Raw genomic sequence first — 22,285 nt, 5'->3', positions numbered from 1 at the left:
GAACTATTTATGATTTTATTTCGTAACTGAAATAGTCCGTGAGAATATAAATTTAGAAACTGTTGGAGATATTCAAAAAAAAAATAACCATCACATTAACAAAGCCTTAAATACACCATAACAGCACAATCTATTTGTATAGTTAGAAATAAATCGGTTTTAATAATGGAAAGATCATTTTCGCATAGCGTATTGTTCTATACTCTTAAAACAAATACAGAAATAAAAATCTATTTTACTAATTTGCAGGAGGGGGCATCCGAAAATGTATTGTTTGAAACATTTATTTTATGCAATGTACTGTATAATAACGGAAATTAAATTTTTGCTATTAGAAAATTTTTTTTTCTTCAGAAATTTCCTGTGCATATTTATTTTTTACTTAAGTTACAAAAAATACTGCTCTTAAAAAAAGAAGAAGTGAAATTAGCAAAAGTTCAGGTAACAGAAATTCTCCAACAAGGCAGCAGGCGATTATTATAAGATCACCCACACATTATTTTTCATCTCACGTTTAAAAATAAAACCTATCACGAAACCTGAAAGTATTATCTCATTTCAGATTTTTCAACAAAAAAAAGTCTGAAATATTACAGAGAGGAGAAACAGTAAAATCATTACTATATTCCCAAGCTTAACTCAATTAATATTTTTTCAGTTCCATAACAAAATTTGTTGCCGATCCAGATATATATAGAAGCAAAATGATTTCAAAAATTACAAATAATAATGATCTTTCATTAACTAGACTTTAAAAAATAAACAGTTTAAAAGATAAGACAAATTTAAAAGCTAAATTCTTAATTTCCGAAAACTCAATTACTTAGTTATAGGCTGTATAAGGACTTATTCCATTTCTTTAAAATTTCATTTATTCCGATGAATAGTTTTTATCTGCCTTGTACGTGCTTATTTTGCTGTGCACATGTTAGATTAAACTTAATTTTTACAATAATATTCTCTGTTTGGCTTTGTTAGGGTCGCAGACAAATATGAAGAATGTGCTGCATATTAATTCTATGAATTCTTCTACAGGGGCATTAGTGAATAATAAAATCACTGAAATCCCTAGAAAAAGACCACCTATGCGTAACAACCATCTGTATTTGCGACCATTTTTTTTAATGTTTTCAAAGGGAACACTTGGATTAAGTATTTTGAGAAATTTGCCTTCGTGGAGGACTTTTAGCTGGAACTAACCCGCATTTGCTTCAGATGCAGAGGAAAAAAACGAAAACCTCCCACGGTTAGCCTGATGGCAAGGGGACTCTAACCATAGCCACCGAGAAATAAGGCCGTTGAGATCACCAAGATCTTTAAGTGACGTCACAAACAGTGATATATATATATATATCAGAAATATCGCATTCATAGCAATACATGTGTCTTGATAACGACTATTTGCTTTTACCATTCTTGTTTCTCTACAATTTAGTTTTTNTCACATACAGTGGTGATTAACTGATATGCGATTAGCCGCCAATTTCAAATACTTGTTCTTTATTGAATAGCAGTCTCGTTTATCCGTCGGATATGTCGTTTTAAACCAAAATTTATATATATTGCATTATTTTACAGCTTTTAACAATGCCATATGCGCGTGTAGTTCTAAGGTGTAAAGGGAGCTACAAAAATGGGCCTAAAGTATTTGTATTTAGGTTTCCGATAAGGGCAGAAATGAACCAGAAATGGATAAACGTTAATTCCATCAAAGGAGACAGTTATCAAATAACTGTTAATAGTCGAGTAAGTATTATTTATCTTTTATGTTTTAATATTCGTTTTTGCAGATTTAATAATAAGCTTTCTTATTAGATTATGAAATAATCTAATTAATAATTTGAGAATTACATTGTTTCAGGTATTGTTTATTGTTAGGGAATATTAAAATATAAAACTAGCAAAACATTCGTACTTTTGCAAAACTCTTAGACGCGAAATAAAACAAATTTAAACATCATATGTCGTGTTTAAATGTATATATACACATATATCAGATGTCAATAAAGAGTTAACATTTTTATTATTTTAAAAAAAACTAAGAAAGCTTTAGTTATATTTTCAACAAAACGAAAAATTCATAACAATGTTGATTGGCATTTGAAGCTTATTTTTTCTTAACGATAGCTTACGATCCTATGAGTAAAATTTCATTAAATTCATACTTGAAAGCAAAAAGTACTCCGATACATTAAATTATATTAATAAAAAAGGAATTTAATTTATTGTTAACCATTTTAAATTTTGTACGTTATTATTTAAAAGAATATTAATGAAACTGTAGTTCAAGCTTCATATGGCATAATCTTTCGAATGCGAATAAATTGTTTTTGTGTTATCCTATGCTGATTCCTTAAATAATTTTTTCTTGTTTTATAATTTGTTATTAAATATTGTAATTTAATTTTATTGCGTAACATTAACCGAAGATTGCGAAAAGTGTCGAAAAATAATTTATTGCTTGAATAAAATTTTCAAATAACGCTATACGAAAATATTTATCTTTCTGTCTACAATTTTTATAAATTTTTGTGCTTTTTTTGACAAAAAGGCAGTAATTTTTAAAGCAAAAACGAAAACTTCTTCACGTGTATGCTTTTTTGGTGTTTACATGTTATTTGAATCCGAATTCTGCTTAAGTAATAATTTTTTTTAGAATCAGCTTAATATACTTCATAAAATAGTACGTTTTATAAGCAATTTTGAGTTTGCTCCAGATTAAATGGGTTATTCTCATTTAATTCTCATTTTTATTTTTATTTTTTAAGTCTGGAAGAGTATATGTAAACAAGCTTTAAAACAATAATGTATAAGTTTATACATATATATACATATTCATTTAAATGTATCTTACATGAAATATATTAATTAATGATATGTATCCTATTGAGTAACAGGAAAAAGGATTTTAATAAATGCTGTTATATTATTTCTATCTTATCTTGGGATATTTTTTTAACAAATCTTATAAGAAAGATTGTCATCAATGAATTTATTACATGTAAGAAAAACTTAAGATTTGAAAATACTTTGCTTTTTTATAATAAAAAAGGGTATATTTATTCTTGAAAATAATATACCTCTTTACACCATTTCAAAGTTTTACAATCTTAATAATCGAAATACTTTGCTAAATTACTTATAATTTATTTATTATTATTACTTTGTAATTATTATTTAGCTAAATTATTTTGTGCTATTTGAATATTATACGTGGCGTCCATTTGTAAATAATTGTTTATTGTATGTTTATATTATTTCCGCTTGGTATCAAGTGTATATCACAGGATTCTGAAAGAATTGTTTAGAACGTATTTTAAAGTAAAAATTTTATGTGTCAATAAAATTATAATTTCTTTGTCTCTTTTCGGCCATTATATAACATATTTTTATTTATCTCGTATTTGTTTACTTATTAAAATATATCATTTCTTATTTTCAAATATATGATTAAATATAATATTTGATTACATATTAGAAAATAATAAATTATACAGTTAAATAAGATTTATTCTTTTGACATTAAAAATAATTAAGATGAATCAGGATTTAAGATTAAAAGAAAAAAATTCATATTAAATCATTTTCTCTCATAAAATACACATAATATTGTTTCATGAAAAGCATCAAGCAATCCTGCCTGTTCATTTTAGTGAGTTATAATGTGATAAATGACATTGATTTAGTTTAATAAAAAATTAAAAAATCACCACTTAAAAATATTCAAATGCTATTAAATTAGCTAAATCAAAAATATTTTACGTCCCTCCAAAGTTTGAACTATTTATTATAGTTTTCTCTTAATACAAATCTGAATACTGCGTTATCGTATGGTTTGCTGGCCCTTCAGAGTATGACGTCACAAATGTACTGAGAGGCTTTGATTCTCGGTGGCTAAGCTCTATCCCGCGGCTCAAAATATATGTATATATATGTATNATATATATATATTATTTACTAAAATAAACGCATTATGAAATTTAAAAACTAAAATGTTCGCTAAAGTAAGAAAATTTAACTTTGATTTTATCTTCATAGATTTCCACTCTTCAATAATAGATATAGCATAATCTATGGCTGAAGAGTAAAAATCTGTATCGGGTCTCGGCTGGCAACGAACGTGTAAACGATCATTTTATTTTGTAACTGAGTGTCGTTGTTGCTCTATACCGAAAGGCTTCTCTGTAATATTTTTTGATGTTGGCCCTTTCAGTTTTTCTTCCTCAATAAGAAGGGGCTATTGAAAAATGTTATTTTTTAATTGAACACTGTCAAGCATACAAACAAAATTAAACAATATTCAACAATTGAAAATAGTTAAAAATATCAAAAAAACGTTTTGGAGTAAAATGGTTGGGATAACAGCATTACTCTTGAATTTTTGTATTGCAACTTCAAGAAAAAAATAATTATTTTATTTTACACTACTTTTTTTTGAACATATATTCACGTTTGTGAGAACGGGAGTTCGAATCCAGCCGGCCGAGGACTCCCCGTGTAGAAAATGGTGACTCATGCTCATTAAATCTGCAGGATCCTCCATATTTCCATAACAAACTTTACCTCTGGAGGTACTGAATTGGAGATTGATCGTTTAGGCAAAAATTACAATCTGCGGAAGAATGAATGGATATATGAATGAGTTCGCCCTATAAACTGGTGTGGCAGAAGTCGATTCTTGGCCAGAGATGGCGGCACTGGAAAACAAGCACAACCGCACCCTCATTGCCTTAATTACCTAAGACAACAACAACAGAACATACCGGACTTAATTTTAAGAAAAAAATATTAACTGTATAATTGCTTTTAACCATTTGATTTTAATATATTTTTTTAGATCTTTAAAAATAAAATATTGCTAAAGCGTTATGGTGGAATTAAATACCCTCTGTGAGATTTTTTAGCAGTTGCAAATATTCATCACTAACAACTTCGATTGGTTAATAAAGTAATTTAAAGCATCAAATAAAAAATATCACGTTTTTGGAAAATATTTTTTGATATACATAATTTAAAGCTTTATAACTAAATATTTTCCCTTTATTTCTTAGCAACTTTAGTCAGAACCTAATTCACATTTTAAATTAATTTTCATTCCTTCAACTTTCAAATTCTTCAAAAACTTATTAAATTCAATCTCCAGATAAATTTATACTATAATTTATAATATAATTTATTACAAATTTTCATGATTCTATTTCAGAAAAATAACAATATTTTTCACTGGGCTGAACTTGATTTCTTTCAAGCAGTTTCGTAGTTTTTTTTTTCTTCGTTTAAAATTTTATTATTTTTGATTTCTAAGTTAAGTTTAATATTTAATTTAAAATGTTCTTGGAGAAAGAAAACTTTAATGAAATTATTTTAAACTTGTGCAGCAAATGTGAAAAGAATTTGAGTAGATTTAATCATTAGTAAAGATTGCCAAAAACTATTGGCTATTATTAAAATTCGTTTTCTATCTTTTCCTATTTACTTAAAAATTATAAGATTTAGATCAATATAATATCGTAATTAATGTAAATTAACTATAGATGGCAAATGTGTTAACTATAGTTCAGTTACTGAAACTTAATTATGCACTATTTTAAAACACCTTACTATGACGTTTTATCCTATAGTCCCATTATATGAAGGAGTTCGAAAGTTGCAATAAGTAGCTTAAAACTGTTCAAACATAAAGCACTTGGCTAAGTTTTCCTTTGCCGCATCAAAATCATGTTGACTGCATTGAATTACTTAAAAAAAGAAAGAAAAAAACATGCAACGCTTCCAAACTGCGACTAATCTATATTAATTACTGATTAGCTGATTCAGCTATTTACAAAAACAAACTAATTTTAGTTCATTTACAAAATTTTTTAATAGAATTAACTTTTATCAAGAAAACTAGCCCCTTCAGAACAAGTTTGCTATAGATCTGTAGCTTCTAGGATTAATTTGACCATAAGATTGCCTGCACATTCGTTTAAAGAAAGCTCAGGGTAAAACCTATGGAATAGAACTATCCTTATCCTATTGAACTATCACATGTATCGAACTGTCGCTCTTATTCGAATGGCACGATGACCTCTAAGCTCATCTTATCGGCTGAAGATCGTCAACAGCCCTACTTGCCCCTAATGCTGGGTCGACGTTAATTCACATCTAATGGCGTTTAGTGACGTCTAAACTTTATCAGAAGATTAACTGTTTGTTTGGCATATATCAGCTTAAATAACCTAATAAAAGCCCCAAGAATATCCATCATTGCTTTTTTAAAACTAATTATTCACAAATTGCGTGTAAAATATACATTGATGAGCTTAAATTAATTTCAAGAGCAAAAAAAAAAATCCATGTCTATAATTTTCAGATTCAGTCAAATAAAGGTACCACATCGATGAATCTACGTTGCGTCTTTGATGACAATTTTCTCTCGTTTTCTTTACGTTAAATTACGGCTATCAGCCATAATTTACTGAAAAGATTGTTACCCGTATGTCCCAACTCTCTAATTACCTTGGATACAAAGGACTCTACTTTACTTTTCCTTACTCGTAAAATAATATTTATCCTAAACGAATGTTTGCTGTCAATCATCGTTATAAAAATAATTAACCGAAATAATCGTGATGTTTATTTTAGGTACTTCAACATGAAGTTACAACGCATGATTACTATTAGTGAGTATTCATTTGCTTTATAAAGTCATAACAATTCAAAATTTAAAAGTTACAGTATTACAGTATTATTAAATTTAAAAGTTACTTTTTTACCCCAACAAACCATATTCAGTAAAAAGTAAATTAATATGATGTAAATTAACATTGACATGCAAAAGTAAATTAACATGATATAATTAATAGTGAATTAACATTAACTTTGAAACACTCTCATTTGAATTTCATTTTTAAAAAACGAGAATTATGAATGTCCAAAACCAAAACTAAAAAATTTTTGAAACATTGTTTTGTATTGAAAAAAATTGAGGCATTGTTGATTTTTTATAGAAATTATCACTATTTGTATTTTAAAATTTATATTACTTCACAGTTTTAAGAGTTAAAAAAACTCATTTTTTAACTTTTTCTCTTTTTTCAGTTGATATACTGATTTTTGTTTTATAATTTAGAAAAAAATTTACTAATAATCTATTTGCATATCAAATAAAACAATCGAAAAAGAATCATCGATTCCACAAGGTGAGTTCACATTTATAGTTTTAAATCTGCCCCTTAAATGTGAGCGATTAAGTGTTTAGTCCTTAATCGCCTCAAAGTTTGTGTTCAATAATCTCTAAATATTTTCCTTTACTAATTTATAATAACATTCTCAACTCACATTTTATCTATTAATACTATCATTCATCATGAACAACATTAATTTTAATTAATTCTTGCAAATTTAAAGGAAAAAGTAAGCATTTTCAAAAGAATTCATCCATTATCATTCATTAAATACTCTTGTCTGTCAATCGGTATTACGTACAAGAAATTAAGCAACTTAGAGGAATAATAGAAACATTCATTTCTTTGTTCAAGCAAGTTCATTTCTTTGATTCTTTGACAGTTTGTCAAGATATGATATATTGCTCTCATCAACTAAATTTCAACTTAAACAGTGCCTTTACGTCATAAGTTGTATTGGACTTTTCCTAGGGTATATTGGTGTTTTTGGAATAATTTTTAGATTTTTAACATACAATTGTCATTGACTGAGTGATTTTAAAATATTATTTAAAGTTCTTTAAAGAAAAAAAAAGAAAATTGGACTGTTTAGCATTAAATAATACACTTCTGATACTTTACTATTCCGTTATACAGTCTGCGAAAAAAAATTAATGTACCACCCTGAATAACTTTTGATCTAATGATTGCATTTTCACGTTTTAGGTCTCAACCCAAATGGTTGGGGGGTTAAGGCTAACTAATAAGCGCAGAATATACTTTAAGGAACAAAATCTGACACAAAAATTAATTTTCTCTGAATAAGCAATTTTTCCGACAAATTTAGATTCCTGACCCCCAAAATATAGAGGTTAACCAGAATTTAGTAAATATGTTACCCATAGTTTCGTCCGAAGAACGATTCAAAGTTTGGAGTCCTTAATACTAATTTTTCCATCTATGTATTTCACTATATCTTGAGAACTTTTTAAATGAATTGAAAAATTTTTGCGCACTTTTACAAAATTCGTTTATCCAAAGATAATTCGATGCAGAAAATGACNTTTAATTAATTCTTGCAAATTTAAAGGAAAAAGTAAGCATTTTCAAAAGAATTCATCCATTATCATTCATTAAATACTCTTGTCTGTCAATCGGTATTACGTACAAGAAATTAAGCAACTTAGAGGAATAATAGAAACATTCATTTCTTTGTTCAAACAAGTTCATTTTTTTGATTCCTTGACAGTTTGTCAAGATATGATATATTGCTCTCATCAACTAAATTTCAACTTAAACAGTGCCTTTACGTCATAAGTTGTATTGGACTTTTCCTAGGATATATTGGTGTTTTTGGAATAATTTTTAGATTTTTAACATACAATTGTCAATGACTGAGTGATTTTAAAATCTTGATCTTTAAAGTAAGAAAAAAAGAAAATTGGACTGCTTAGCATTAAATAATACACTTCTGATACTTTACTATTCCGTTATACAGTCTGCGAAGAAAAATAAATGTACCACCCTGAATAACTTTTGATCTAATGATTGCATTTTCACGTTTTAGGTCTCAACCCAAATGGTTGGGGGGTTAAGGCTAACTAATTAGCGCAGAATATATTTTAAGGAACAAAATCTGACACAAAAATTAATTTTCTCTGAATAAACATTTTTTCCGACAAATTTAGATTCCTGACCCCCAAAATATAGAGGTTAACCAGAATTTGGTAAATATGTTACCCATAGTTTCGTCTGAAGAACGATTCAAAGTTTGGAGTCCTTAATACTAATTTTTCCATCTACGTATTTCACTATATCTTGAGAACTTTTTAAATGAATTGAAAAATTTTTGCGCACTTTTTCAAAATTCGTTTATCCAAAGATAATTCGATGCAAAAAATGACTTTTAGTAAATATTTTTATGTTTTATTCTTTTATTTGATAATAGTCGAAAGAAATTGAAACGTGAAGTACATAATTTTTTGCATCATTTCAAAAAATAAAATGTGACATAGAAAAATACAAAATTTGAGCGAAATTGGTCAAATAGTTCCTAAAAAATCGTATTTCAAAGAGGTCGCATTTTTAAAATTTGATTTCTCACGAAACACTCAAAACTTTTCAACTTAATGTATCGTGTGCACTAATTAGAATATTTGAGATCACCCCCTCGAAACATTAAGATAAAGTCCTAGAAATCGAAGATCCAATCAAAAGTTATTCAGGTTTTTCTTCTTTTTTTTGCTTGCGCAATATTCACTGCTGCAAATGATACCAAAATGGTTAATAATTGCATTAAGAAGATCTAATAACTTACATACTTAAAATGTATAAACTCTTTTGCCCTTAAATCTAAAATTTACCCAACTAGTTAAGAACAATATTATATTGTCTGTATATTCGATTAAATCGCATGGTGTCTGCACAATGCATTTTCCTAATGCTTTCTCTTTTTAATTTAAATCTGTTAAAAACGCCACTATAGTAATAAAATTTTATATTACAATTATTTAAGATTTGCATCTCTGTAAAAATACGAATGCACTACGTTTAAATTTTAATGCTTCGATTTTACGCTTTAAATATGCTTATTATTTAGTACTACATACTAATTAAGTCATAAAACCTGACATAAAAGCGTTTTTTTGGAAAATAAGCTTAGTCTTTTTCGAAAGATTTATGTTTTTAAGCGCCAAAGGCGGGTTTAGTTGCAATTTGGAAGGTGTGATTGTCAGTCAAGAGAGAGGTTTTCCTCAACGCTATTTTTTATTTTCTATGTTTTCATTCATACATCCAGAGTGCTATTTACACAAAGCAAAAACTTACTACTGCTCATCTATAACTAGTATTCATCTATTAGACTCGCCAATCCTAATTTTAACTTTGATACCAATGATGATAACTTTTATCATACAGTATATATTATCATGTATAGTTTATCATATAATATAGCTTTTGGTTTTATGTAGCTCAATAATTTACGCATTGTATGAGATTGTAAGCATTATTATATTAAACTGCAAAATAACGAAATTTTTACTGTCTGAATGCTACTAAAGCTCATATTTTATTTTCCAGAAGCTATTTTTAATTGATTGAATTAAGCGTAAAATGCAGCAATTTTATACGATGAGCGTTCTTATTATTATCACTATAATTATTTGTCCAAAAGTAGATTATACATATCACCTTTGTAAATAAATCCTATTATTCCTGAGTCAATGATACAAATTAAACAAATTGAGCTTTTAAACAAAAAATATTCGATCAAAATTTAAAATTCAGTAGGAATTTTATATTTATTTTTTTGCGAAAAATTTGAACTTCAGATGAAGCAAATTAAATATTCAAAAATAACGATATTTTCTCCAAAGCATTCATAAAAAATTCTCATAACCAAAAAAGCACTTCTTGCATAGCGATTAAGAAAAGCAAATTTTATTTTGGGTAATAATTTTGAACAATAATTCCCAATAAAAATGTTCACATTAAGTTTTCTCACATCCATGCTCTTCTGTGTAGCATTAATTAAATAATTCATTTTACATTTGTGAGTCGTTAATTAAATATCAATATCCCATGTTCTAAATCTTTTTCAACCAAGAAAATTATGTGGTTATTTCATAGCTTTCTATTTATTTATGACCCCATAACATATAGCTGAAATATACATCTGTGTAAGTACTAATATAAGAATAAGAATAAAACGAGTTAGTTAAGATTTTTATTAGTAGTTTAATATACTTGTGCACTTTAAATGACGAAATCTTTAAATACAACAATTTATGTATCTAATTAAGCTTGGTTTGAAAGTGAAATTAATTATTATTCATAAACTAATATTTCGAAACTAATATTCTAGCTTTTTAGTTTGTATTTTTTTTATACTTATAAAAAATACTTTTTTTATTTATTTTTCTTTCTTTTAAAGTATATTTTTCTTGTTTTCTTTCTTAATCTTGCGTTCCTTTAAATCCGTATTCAAAAAATTTAAAGTAGTAAAACAGCAGAAAATAAATCTTTCGATATCGAAAATTCAGGAAGGGTTAGTCATTGTGTCAATTTTCCTTCACCATTAATTAACTTATTGTAAGTCGTAAACATCTGTAACACGTAAACATCTGATGCACGTGAAATCTGTCGGGTCGCACAGTTCTCCATGTTCCCATAACAAATCAATACCTCTGGAGGATCCTGGAGTTTCCTTGTCTTCTCTACTGGGATCAAAATTACAAGAATACGGAGTTGAACATTGGAAGTCGTAAGACCAGGATTAGATCGGCTATTCAACGACGGTTATAAAATGTAAGTAAATAAATATGTTGTGTGAGATCGTGACAGCCCTGTTGGTAGGACACTGGGCCCATGTCCGAGAGGTCGTGGGTTCAATCCCCGCCGGCCGAAGACTTCCAGTGTAGTAAATGGTGACTGATGCATGTTAAATCTGTCGAGTCACTAAATCCTCCTTGTTCTCATAATAAATCATACTAGGTACTGATCCAGGAGTTTCCTTGTCTTCTGAATTGGTTCAAAATTGCAAGGCTACGGAGTTGAAGAATAGTAGTCGTAAACCCAAAAATTGGTCAGCTGTTCAACGACGGTTATATATATATGTATATTCGTAAGACCCTAAATATCTCATTTGATGCACTTGGGAAAATTCAAGTATCGAATCGAAGATTTAAATGTAAGAGGATTGGAATTTTGAATATTTCACTTCATAAGATAATTACTGGTTGCTTCACATATATAATAATGTATTTACGAATTATTCGATTATTTTTGTTTATGTATCCAATCATAAAGCGTCTCATAAGTAAACGAAGGCTAAATTGTTTAATTAAATCGTGATAAAAACGCGTTGAAGTAAATAATTTCTTTAAAAAAAAAATAATACAAATTTGAATGGATTCACTCAATCTGATTATTAACGAGGTATTATTTCAAAAGTAGAAATTTGAAGCAGTATCAATATATTGCTTGAAAATTTAAAAATTTATTTAAATTCTCGAATGCCTGCTTATATTAACACACTTCTTGAATTCTAATTTTATAGAAGTGAGAAAAAGATGCACTTACCGGAGGAGAAGTGAGAACTCTAACAGCTGTGGCTAAAGCTTTCAAGCTCAATTGTTCTCCATCTCCGTTTTCATCCTGATGTTCTTCAAAAAGACCCAACTTTTGAGATTTTTCATTAACTTTTTCTTGTTTACTTTCTTTTACAGGACATTTGCTTGAAGTTGGTAGAGTCGATGTTGCACGATCTCCAGAACAATGAAATGGACAACCCATACCCATGATCAGTTAACTGAAAATTGAAATGCTTTTAATAAACAGAAAAATTTTGGAATATGCATTTTTATGAATACATATAAAAGTTATAAAAATAAGTATATGTTTACAAGAAATGAAAGCATACATTATCCTTCAGCTCCCAATGGACAAAGAAATGAGAACAGCTGGTTGAAAATAAAGTATAAAAAATATGTTATAAAAGCTGAAGTGATCTGGAATGAAATGTGTCAGCGATTACTGGAGGCTAATTTACAATTCAATTGCCTTTAAATACAAAATTTTTTTTGGAGATTTTACTCTTAGTTTAGTTGGCCCCAATTCTAATACAAGCTTTATTTCTTTTAAAATTTGTTACCTGAATTAAAACAATGTAAAGAATCACGTTTTGAAACAAAACAGGGAAGTGGGTCATCGCTGGATTGAAAAATCGGTGTCTGGAGTAAAGCAAACTAAAACAAGCGGTAGAAGGAGATTCCTGTTTTGAGCTTTTTGATTTCATGGTTTTTGTCTTATCCGAATGTTTTTTTCTAAACTATCTTGTCTGTTTTAAAGGAAAACTGTTTTCTTATTTCACTAAGGGGCTTATTGATATAGTTCACTAAACTCACAAATGTTAAGTAGTTCCTTTAGGATCACTATACTTGCTCATTTCACCATAATTTTACTTGACACCGTATGACTAAATTATTTTACATTTTTAAAATATATTAGTGGCTCATGTGTGCTTTACCCTGGAATGAATTGTGCTGATCTTCAGAAAATTGGTTAGCTTGCTCATTTTACCTCTCTAATTAAGAACTCATACGGACTACCAATAAGCACGTAGCAAAATCAAGATATTGGTGGTTTGCATAATCACTTTTGCACTCAAATTTGAAATTTAAAAATTTAAAACACTCAAAAAGTAACTTCTAATCGACATCTATGCGTTTTAATTTTATATTCTAAACATTTATGTAATACTTAATAAAAAGCGGTCAATAATTTGGGTTACTATCAATATGGCAAAAACAAACCGCAGATCTGCATTCTTTCTCAATTTTAAAAAAAGCATTTTTCAGAAACACAATGCTGTGTACTAAATTCGATGGTAAATTTGTAGAAACCTCTTTATATTAGATTAGATATGTCTTAACATCGACTCTTCTAATTAAATAATCTATTTTAATAGGATATAGGGTAATGTTAACTTACAAATTTTTAAATAATTATATATAAATCTAGGTTATGTAAGAGAATTTTCAAAGAAAGAATGAAAACGTAACGTGAAAGTAAAAAAACTCCAACGCTCCAGTGCAAAAGAAAAATCAACGTAATCAACAAAAATTCGATTCTGAGATTTTTTTTATATTTGGAAGTTTTGTATTATCTGTTACGTATTTCAAAAATTTTGAAAAAAAAATAGTCTACTTTATCAGTAATCTGAAATTTTATTTTAACGCTGATATCATTGAAAAGTGAAATTAAATAGTAGTTAGGCCACTTGTCACGAAATCTATAGTGAAGTCAATCGCACGACAGAATAAGTAATACGAAGGTATATCGTACGATACATATATCGTACATACATATACGAAGATATATCGTACGAAAAAAAAAGTTATCTTTAGACATATCCATTTATAATTCCACTTTCCACTTAATTAATTTTCTTTCACATTAAAAACCTGAAAGGAAAAGAAAAAAAACATAAAGCTGCAAAATTTGACACCAAAACTGGTTCAAAATTTTGCGACGAAAAAAAAATCAAAGGGGCCTTACACAACGCGTATTACACTTCTCCAGACATTAAAGCAGAAAAATATAATCCTTTTAGTAACAGTTTTCTCTAAACTGAATCATGTAACGAAAATAAAATTGACCCCCAAAATTGACCGTGTATTAACCCCCAAAATAAATTTCCTTCTCAGAATCTTTCATATTAGAATAATTCACTAAAAATGTATCTAAAACTGGGCAATTTTTAAATTTTTCATTCAATAGTTTTAGTTATAAAAGTGAAAAACGCGTGCAGCAATACTTTTTCCAGCAAAGAGGGTAATAACTGAAAAATCTCTCAAATTGGCATACATAAAACCGAACAATATTTAAATATTAGGTATTCGTATAAAAGCAAAAAATATAGTTTTATACCTATTAATTATGTATAAATAAATTTTTGAACCGGAATAAAAATTTAAAGATGAGTAAGAAATTCGTTTTTTAAACTTTAACTAAGTGCTACAATTTAATTAAGTGGAAACTAAAGCTTTTTATTCTGATCCTCTGATGTTATTAACATTTAATGGAAGTCATATATTGGAACATTCTTCTGATAGTATAAAAAGTTAATAACTTACTCGCAATTCTTAAAAAGCAGTTTTAGAAGAAAACAAAGATTTTTCATTAGTACTAATTAAAATAGTGTTATACAAAGCAAGAGATATAGAATTGTGTTTCATGAAAAAAGTCTGGAAAACTATGAGTAATTTGCCTCACACTAGGTATTAATTTGATTACTCCCCCACTGTTGGATTTTAATTAAGAATTTAATTTATATTTCATGACGACGTTTATTAAACCTTTTTAATATAAAAATAAGCTATAAGCAACAAAAAAATAACTGATGCAAACAAGATTATTAGTTTTTCTAAAATTTCAAATTCAGTACATATTTAATTTCTTATAGTTTTTAACTGCAATTCCTCTGCTATAAAAGCCATTATCATGCACCATTATCATATTCATAAATTACACTGAATGCAATTTTATATAAAAGCTAATAATTAAACATATTAAATTTTTAGATTAGTATTTTTCGGAAAGAATTTGATTGAATGTTAAGTTGAATTTCAGAAGAGTTATCAGCTAAACTACATGCCTAATGCAGTTGATGAAAGACATCAAGTACATTGCGCATTCTACATACATTGTAAAGTAATTTTGATGCAAAACAAAATAGAAAAGAATGAGAAAAATATATTGATTATTTAGACTGCTTTTTTTTCATATTCATTATTTAAATCTAATTTCAAGAGCCTTTTCGTTATGTTTTTAAATTATTTGTACACCGTAAACACTGTAGTGTAATATCTCTCCAAACTTGATGATGAACAACCCCAAAAAATATGTGAACGAACACCATATTTCAAATCAATACCAAATAAAGCAATCCTATACACTTTAAGTGGTATAGTGAAATCTAAAGACCAATAATTCTTACTCCTAAATCACTTATTCACGCTCTTCATGAATGTTTTTAGTTACCGAACACAAATTTCGTTCGTTTGGACATCAGTAAAATGATTACAATTGAGCTCGAGATGGTGGGAATCTGTTGTAGACCTGCACGCGGTTATACATCTACAAAAGCAAAACTCGATTACAAAGTGTATGTATGATTATAGTTGTGCAGTAAGGATAATTATATTTTAATTTCTGTTCATGCCTCATTTGTATCAAATAGTTTCATAATATTTAATTTCTTGCCGCTTCCGCTTTGTTCAGTATTGCTCGAATTCATTTTAAGATTCTCTCTGTTATGTGCGTATATTTGGTTATCAAATTAACTTTATTTGAAGAATTAGTGTATCCATACATCTTAAATTATACTTACTTTATAACTTTATATTGTATTGTAAAAATAAATGTACTGATTCTCATGAATACCTCACATATTACAGTAATTATAAAATTTAGTGTTACTTTGAGCAGTATAAAGAAACATTTTTGGTGGTTCACTAGTCCAAGAACTATGCTTGATTCTTAGTGTAGTGAAACACTAAACAACCAAGAATAATCTGTGATATTTCACTTCACTTTGGTGTAAAGAAGAAGTTTAGTTATTGGTTTAGTTATTAGTAAAGCTAATCATTGGTAGAGCTCAAATTCCGTCTCTCAATTTTGCAAACATTAACTAAAATAAATAAATAAAATAAGAAAATAAAGTAAGTAAATAAAATAAGTAAATAAAGTAAATAAATAAAGTAAATAAATAAAGTAACTGAAAAATAAATAAAATAAATGACAATAAATAAAATACATAAACAAAACAAATAAAATGACTTCAATTAATAATTAATATATTTAAAATCAACGCTTTGCTGTATTAAAAATAACATTTAGTTTGTAAAAATATGATTATTACAACAAAAATGTTAAATTTAAAGTACATTTTTATCTTGGTTAAATGCACAGTATTCAGCTATGTTAAAGTTCAGTTAGTGTTTAGACATATTTAATTGCTACTACTCATGCACAAAAATTTTCAGCACTTAAAACAACAAAACAACATCGAAAAATACAACAAACCCAAATATTAAAATAAACACAAAGAAAATGGGTAAATCTAGATATATTATAATATTTATTACACAGACTATGCACTTTAAAAACTAAGGTATTAAGTACATAGCTGCAAATGTTAATTCTCTTTTGTTTTTGTCCAAAAGCCATAATAAATGATTTAGTAGGAAAGAAAATAATATTTATTATAAAAAGACTTTAATCATAAGCACATCTAATATTTTTAAATGGGCAAATATTTCAAGGACAAGAAATGCAGATTCGTACAAACGCAATATTTAAACAAAACCTAAATAAACTAACATTAGTAATAATAACTGAATTAAATATTAGCAGCATTTTTAGAAAACTTGTTCAGTTTTCGCGAGTTCAGAATTTATTGCTTCTACTATATTTTAGTGAATAGCGTTTCTTCGAAATATGAATAATAGCACACTTTATCGCACATCATAATTCATCTTATTCCCTATGTCGGTTTACATTGATAGCTCATTTTATAACTGCAGTTTGTATAATAAAGTCATAACTAGTTGGGCGTGTTTTGAAGATAAGAGAATGATAGGCGACATTCAAATAGAACTAAAGAAGCGTCAAATGCAATAAATTAACTTGATGAATGATTTGGGTGTAAAAATAAGAATTTAATGCTTAATTGGAGTTAATATTTAAAAAATGCATAGAGATTGGGTAGTTTGAGATTAAAAATTAATTAAATTAATATATTTTGGTGTGTAGCTGATGACTGTTTTACGTATAAAGAATTTAAAAAATATCACTAAAGTTACATTAAGTAAATGATCATAAGAACTGAAGTGGTATAATATTACTTGCTAAAAAAAATCATTCGCTTCGAAAATGTACAGAGTGGAAATACCAGTCGACATGTTCAAGAGCTCAAAAATAGATGATCATTTTCAAGACTTACCGTAATGAACAGTAATGAGAAGAAACAATAACAGTGTTTTGAAATATAAAATGTAAAGTTGCCAAAGCAAAATGGAAAAAATAAAGTTAAGTAACAAAACCAGAAAAACCACAGAAGATGAAAAAGAAAAAAAAGATGAAAAACAGAACAAGAAAAACCACTGTCGCCAAGAGGGACAAATCAGAGTAAAATGAGTTTCCACGCGTTGTTAGCAAAGGAATCAGCATTCATGTGAATAAAACAAGATTCCAGCGCGTCAAGTAAGAGCTGTTTTAGCATTATAGCAATCTTGTTTATCACAATTTAACAAGATAGTTTTTTGTATACAATAGCAAGTCATATTTGTTTGAAAGGTTTCATATTTAAAATGTAACACATTACAAGGAAAGTACTATAATGTCAATGAAGAACAATTTTTTTTATAAATAAAATAAAAGTTACTTTAAAAAAATGTAGTAGTCACGTGATTATTTTGTGGATTTGTTTTACAAGGAATTGATAAAAAGGAGCAAATTTCACCACAGATTTTAAGCAGCTTCAAAATATATTTAAAGAACGAGTTTGCCATTGCATAGTAAAAAAATTACTTAATAAATATTATGCTGTATAAATCACTTCCATCTATCTAATAATTGTCGTTATAATTTAAACCTTCAAATAAAAAATTTCGTTAATTTAATTTTAACACACTTATTTTTTATGACTTAAAAGTAGACAATTAGAATTCTCTAGCAGATAGATACAATATTCTATAAAATTCATCTTAAGAATTTCATGTTTGCTCATAACTACATATATTCAGAGTTCATAAATTAATTTGAGTTGCTCAAAACCACACTGTTTTTTGTCAAAATGAAAGAAAAACATTTGGTGAAAAAAACATAACTTAAAACCAAACATTTCTGATGAAGATCAGCTAGAGTAATATATATATATATATATATTCCACAAGTTAATANTATATATATATATCGTATTAACTCGAATATAATTAATTAAGAGAAATCTTTAATATTATTTGCAAATGTAGCTTGATATGAATAGCATTCTGCACTGAGAAAAATGCATAGTCAAAACTACCTAAATATGGTAAAATTTACCGTGACTTGGGGTGCAGTGGAATATAAAAACACTCTGTAATTTTTACCGAAATGCCTTGGTAATGATTTTGGTAAGATTAACAATAAAATATAGTTTTATAATGAGTGATAATATTCGGTAAATGTGGTAAAATTTGGGTGACTTTATTATCATAACTTAAATCAAAACACAAAAATTATTTATTCGGCTAAATCTGCTGTTCAGTTTCGTATTTTAAACAAAATATGTGGTGATGAGAACTATAATGCTGAGAACCAGAATTTATGGTAAACCGTTATTATATGAATGAGACAATTGCAAAATTAATGGTGCAAATAATGCATTTGGTTTTATTAAACCATAATATATTTTTTAGAACATATGTCGTTATACCATACAGTACAGTAATTGTGGAAGATGTTTTTTCTCAGTGTGATGTTCTAGTTATTACATATTATGCTTGGAGTGTCCAAACATTCCTCCATGGGTGATTTTTAGAATTATTTTTTAATATTTTTCGTTTTTTTCTTTTTAGTAGCAATTTTTTTTAAAATCTTTCATCCTATTACTACATTAGATTTAATGAAATTCCTTATATTGCTCCATAAAATATTATGAGAGCAAAATATATATCAAAAAATCCTTTACTCAAACGTTAACTGTTTTCAAATTTCATAGATACTCAACAAAGCTACGATAAATGATGTTGACTTAAACAAACCTTAACAAAAAACAAAAACTCTTTAATAAATTAACCGATCAAATATTAATTATTTCGAAGTTAAGCAAACTGAAGCAAAAATAGAAAATAATTTGCATCACAATTAAAAAGCAGAATATTGTAATTGCAGAAAGAATGATTTTGAATCTCATCAGAGACAATTAAAAGGATTTTGATTAAACTTTTTACTGTTCAAGTTGTATTTAATCTTTAAACAAAAAAATTTTTTAAGAAATAATAGATGCAGATAAATCTTCTCTATAGTACTAGTAGTACGTTTTGGTTTAGCTAAGGAAAACTAATTGCGTTTTAAAAAATATAAATATAGAAAATTTAACATTTTTATAAATAATTCTTTCACTATTAGTAAAGTAATAGAATATTTCGCCTTATATAGATAAAAAAACCACATAAATAAAAAATAAAATGAGTCGTATGTATTGATTTTGAATTGCCAAGGGTGCCTTGAATAAATTGTGCATCCTTTCAAATTACTTTTAGGGTTAAAAAGTGGCAGATCGTTTTGGTATTTCAATCTATTTTCAATTTCATGGTTATTAATTTCATTGAGCGAAAGATAATACGAAAACTGAATGATGTACACGGCATTTTAAACAAAATATAACTAACAGAAATATTCGAAGAAAAAAATTATTTAGCACTCTAAAATAAAAGCATTTTTCTTTTTTGAAAAAAAATATCCTTTTCTTCCTCGATATTTTTTAACTAATTGTAAAGGATCAAACTAGTATGACACAAAATATAAGTAAAAAGAAAAGTTATCATATTAACAGACAAAAAATGTAGCATTTTTAATATTCATAGTGGATCTTAGGTGAGATGAAACATAATATTAGATAGTTTACTGATAAAATATTTAGTACAATCAAAATAATTTAAAATAAAAGTTTAAATAATTTATGTCTGGTATAAAGTGAAGTTATTACAAACTTTGTTTTTAAATTAGTTTAACTTTTCATCACACTATTAATAGCTGGAACAGCTATACGGTACAATTTACCTGCAACCTTAATAATTTGACAAATTAAACCATGTTACTGTTTAAGTTAATCCATAGTATCATGCAATCAATTTTAAAAATTACGATAATGTGGTTTTTAACTTATCCCCAGATTGAGGTTGCAGAAAATTTGAACCATGTCATGATCAACTTGGTTCAAAATTTCTAAATCCGCTCATGTTAGCGTTAATATGAATTTTAAATGGAAAATTCAAGGCTTAAATACTTGCAGTTAGGCTTAAATAATTACAATTAAGGTTCATTAAGACGTAAATTTTTGTTCATTAAATTTATTAATTTTAAAGAATCAAAAACTAATTTCCGTAACAGATTTTATCAATCTTTTTAGTCATTAAAAGGCTCGACTGGCTCTATTGCGTAAAGGGTTCTGTTTTATTGAGAGAGTCCTTGAGTTCCAAAAGTCCCTTAAAAAACTCGTGTTTAGAATCTGTAGGTCTTCGATAATATTTTTAACTTTGAAAAATATCAATTTTATGTTTCAAATAAGACAGTTTCAGTTGTAAAATAGCGTTATGCGTAACTCTTTTCCTTTGACAGGAAGTGAGTGAAAGTAAATATTGTAAAGGAACAATAAACTCTGTGGCATTTGTAGGTAGAAAAAGTACTAACTGCAGATGATTACTCAAAATTTTACTTATCAAACAACCTCTGTAAAGGTTTAAATTCAGTGACATCTGTAGGGTAAAAAATACTAACTACAAATGACTGCTTGAAATTTGAAATATCATAAAACTTTATATAATTTTCTAGCAGTCAACTAAAAAATAAACTATACATTTGCTGTTTTTTACTTCTTGTAAGGAAATCGAATGCAAAAGACACTCATTAAATTTTATAATTAAAGAACTCATTGGACAATTTGATGCTTTGAACAAAATCTCAAATTTAGAGCTCAAAGATTTTCTAGACATTACGATGAAATATAAAATTGCTTTGATTTAATAGATTTAATTTACCAAGTAAATTAACTTTTAATTTGTTAACTTTTAAATCATATAAAAATAAAATTATTTTATTAAAAAAACTAACATTTTCTTATCTTTTGATGCTATTTGCATTAATAGTGTTTTAAATTATGAAGGTAAAAAACCTCTGATCCTTTTATTCATCGTGCCATGCCTTATTTCTCTACCTTTTTTCTAGAATTTGGAATCGTTTATTGAGATTTAATTTAATTGTTAGCAGTCCTTTGAGAATTCCTCAATTCGTTCAAATAAATGTAATTTTTCTGAGATTTCGAGTTAGAGAAAATTTATTTCTTAGAAAGATTTACCGATCAGTGTAGAGTGATTTAGAGTTTCTTTCATTTCAAATCACAATCTTCTTTTCTTTTTATGGATTTAATTTCTTTAATCGGCAAATAGTTGTTTGTCGCTTGATGTTGTAGGTTTTTTTTTTATTTCTGCAATTCCAAAAGAATATATTAAATAGTTGAGAATTTCTTATTTTGCAAAATAAACTTAAAAAAATTCAAACTAATTAGATTCTGAAATGATTAAAAGATAATAACCTCTTTGTATTTTTGGTGACTGATTTAATATTTTATTCCAAACAGCCATTCCATACTTTTATTCCTACAATCTAGAATTTTCAGTTTCATAATACATTTCCTTAACTTTCTTAATGAAAATATGATTTTAAAAGAGAAACAGGTTCATATTATATAGATATATATAAAGTTAAAAGATAATGTTAACTTATTTTATGAGTTCTATATACTTGCTGTTCATGCGCAGTAAATGAAACTTATTAATTTTCTTAATTCATCTTTGTCTTTTATGTATATATAT

At 27.2% G+C, this 22,285-nt stretch overlaps 1 protein-coding gene and 1 long non-coding RNA gene across 3 annotated transcripts in view; one reads left to right on the top strand and one right to left on the bottom strand.

Moving 5' to 3' along the window:
• LOC107436806 (guanylate cyclase 1 soluble subunit alpha 2) overlaps positions 1-22,285 on the bottom strand; it is a 465,049-nt gene that overhangs the window by 270,500 nt on the left and 172,264 nt on the right. For both annotated transcript variants that reach the window (XM_071187935.1, XM_043040687.2), the window contains exon 2: positions 12,228-12,456. In XM_071187935.1, coding sequence (XP_071044036.1) covers positions 12,228-12,446 — 219 coding nt within the window. In that variant the 5' untranslated portion in view covers positions 12,447-12,456. The remainder of the gene's footprint in view (positions 1-12,227; positions 12,457-22,285) is intronic.
• On the top strand, positions 1,616-12,411 carry LOC139427135 (uncharacterized). The gene is made up of 3 exons (XR_011638292.1): positions 1,616-1,746; positions 6,628-6,665; positions 12,374-12,411. It is a non-coding gene; the product is annotated as an uncharacterized lncRNA (long non-coding RNA).

This window comes from Parasteatoda tepidariorum, chromosome X1 (assembly GCF_043381705.1).
Source record: "Parasteatoda tepidariorum isolate YZ-2023 chromosome X1, CAS_Ptep_4.0, whole genome shotgun sequence".
In the NCBI taxonomy this organism is placed as follows: domain Eukaryota; kingdom Metazoa; phylum Arthropoda; class Arachnida; order Araneae; family Theridiidae; genus Parasteatoda; species Parasteatoda tepidariorum.
Note: the sequence above shows the minus strand (reverse complement) of the source record. Positions and strands in the feature narration are given on the sequence as shown.